We start from the raw sequence: 2,339 nt of genomic DNA, 5'->3' as shown, positions 1-2,339 counted from the left end.
TCAGGCTCTCAAACTGTTCCCGTAGCAGGCGGATTTCCTCCCGGATAATAACATTTACCTCCAGCACTAAATCCACAACTGCAGAGTCTGGAGTAGRGGCATAATCATGATCTGAATGTCTAGTCTATATARGTTAGCTTCCTRCTTGCTGTCCTCTGGAGGTGGTCTTTGCTCTCTCYGGTCTTGGCAGTGAAGTGGGTAATTGTCCAGTTTCCTTTTTGAATCTGACGCTGGCTCTTGAATATCCTCAGGTTTGAAATGCAGACTACAAACYTGWGTGRGAYCTWTTATAGCTAAGTTTTCCCTGCAGATAGCCACATTTCATTGTTATTGCCTTAACTCCTCGTCAAGAGGAATACGGAGAAAAAGTAACTACTCTATAGTACCTGCCGGTCAAAGGCACACCACAGAACTCAAGTTTTATACCAGTAGCTCGCAGATGCTTTCACTTTTAAAACTTTTTCATAGTCTAGTTCTAGGAGCTAACGCTAAAAACAACGCGCAGTAGGCAGGTCCTGGAAGTGATGCTTGTGGCCTGAATTTTAACGGAAGTACTTCACTAATAGCTGTGGCATATAGGCTATAGAATAGACTAGAATTCAACTTTATTGTCATTGCACATGTCACAAGTACAAAGGAACGAAATGCAGTTTGCATCTGTGCAGACTGCTTAGCAAGAAATATAAATATATACAGTATATATTACACACGTGCAGTAAACTGTGTGAATATGCTGTAACTGTGTGCACATAGAATAAAGATTTCTACCCCAAACAGAGGCACCTCTTCATGTAGTGTATGAGCAGTTTACAGTCCCTTTGAATTTTAAAATTCACTGTGTAGCAGCTCTGAGAGCTTCGTCCTCTGAAGCTGTTTTGAAATATTCACTTTATTGAAACTGGTGACCAGTGCTAAAAAATGTGCTATAAATGTATGATTGTTGCTGTTATTAGCAGCTGAAAAGGCCAGGGTCAGTCATGGAGTTTGATTCCAGTCATAGAAGTGAAGAAAAGGAGGAAGGGATAGATGAGGAGGGAGAGGAGGAGGAGATGTAAGAGCAGAGAAGGAGATTGAGGAAGAGGAGGAGAGGGAGCAGGGCCCACAAAAAACAGTGCCAGCTCCTTCGGAGGTTGTTTTTCATTTACATTGATTTCTATGAAAAGCTGCTTGTTTAATAAGCTTTTACAAYCTGATTTGTATTTTTATTTGTAGGCCTATCATTGAACACATAAGCTACARACACACACAGTGGTTTTGATTATAGAAAGAACAGTGTTTATATAATGCAAATCAAGCAATCATGTTAAAAATCAGGTATTCATGTTAAAATGATGGTTTCACTTGCATCTGTCATGCGATCAGATTAAAAGGCCTCTACAAGCTCCCAAGCTGAATTTAAACCTCAGCCTCTCCTGACATTGAGTGAAAAATGTCTGAATTACCTTGTGAAATTTTTCACTGAGCATAAATCATAAAATGCTTTTCATTGAATTCAACAGTTACTCTAAACGTAACATCTGATCAAGAAGATGTTTAATACTGATGCATTCAAACTTTAAATCTGACACAGTTCCATAAGTAGTTATTAGTCATTTTCTAGTGCAGGATGTAGCCTACAGGATGCAGGAACGGGTGAAACTCCCCAACACCACCCAACCCTACCACTGAGCTGTCCAACCCCATCCCCCAATCTCACTCTTAGGTTTTTTGAAAAGTTGGCAGCCCTGATATGAATGAATCTTTGACTTGTATTTACAGTAAGAACGGAGGAATCTTTTTACTGCTACCTTCCAACAATCATCAGTTCCATCTCTGAAGCTTTGGGCCGGGCTTTGTGGTAAAGGTCCAAAGTAAATAAAGTGGAGCTGCTGTTGAAAATGGAGGTCAGAGATGACATCAGAGCAGCTAAAATTACTGCTATCATCAGACCACGAAGTCCTGTAAGGAAATCAAAAAATAGTATTATCATCATACATGATCAGTAATAATAATAATTGTAATAATAGCATTTGATTTGAAACTGCCTGCTAGGCTTAAATGAAGGTATGTGGGACTGATCCATTCTGCAGCCTCAGCACCATCACAATATTCTACACAGTCAGTTTATGTTCTGCACACATCTGCTCAGTTACTCACACAGATGTTCAGCTGAGAACTCGGTGCCAATGACGGATGTCATGGCTGATCAGGTAGGTTATTAACGACTTTTAACCAACAGACAAAATACTTCACAGTTGACTGAATTCTTTCTTTCATAATGATAGATAGTCTGGTAAAAACCAGACCCTTGTCCTTCACTTTGCTTCGTACGAGGGTCTGGACTCGCGGCTATAGAGAAG

General features: G+C 40.1%; 1 protein-coding gene across 1 annotated transcript in view; it reads right to left on the bottom strand.

The window, feature by feature from the left end:
- Window positions 1-2,339, bottom strand: part of slc5a9 (solute carrier family 5 member 9) — a gene marked incomplete in the record, with an annotated part of 52,101 nt that overhangs the window by 7,059 nt on the left and 42,703 nt on the right. Inside the window, 1 exon segment of the mRNA XM_014019416.1 lies at window positions 1,788-1,938. Within this exon segment, the coding sequence (XP_013874870.1) occupies window positions 1,788-1,938 (151 nt within the window).

This window comes from Austrofundulus limnaeus, unplaced genomic scaffold, assembly GCF_001266775.1.
Source record: "Austrofundulus limnaeus strain Quisiro unplaced genomic scaffold, Austrofundulus_limnaeus-1.0 Scaffold220, whole genome shotgun sequence".
Classification (NCBI taxonomy): Eukaryota; Metazoa; Chordata; class Actinopteri; order Cyprinodontiformes; family Rivulidae; genus Austrofundulus; species Austrofundulus limnaeus.
Note: the sequence above shows the minus strand (reverse complement) of the source record. Positions and strands in the feature narration are given on the sequence as shown.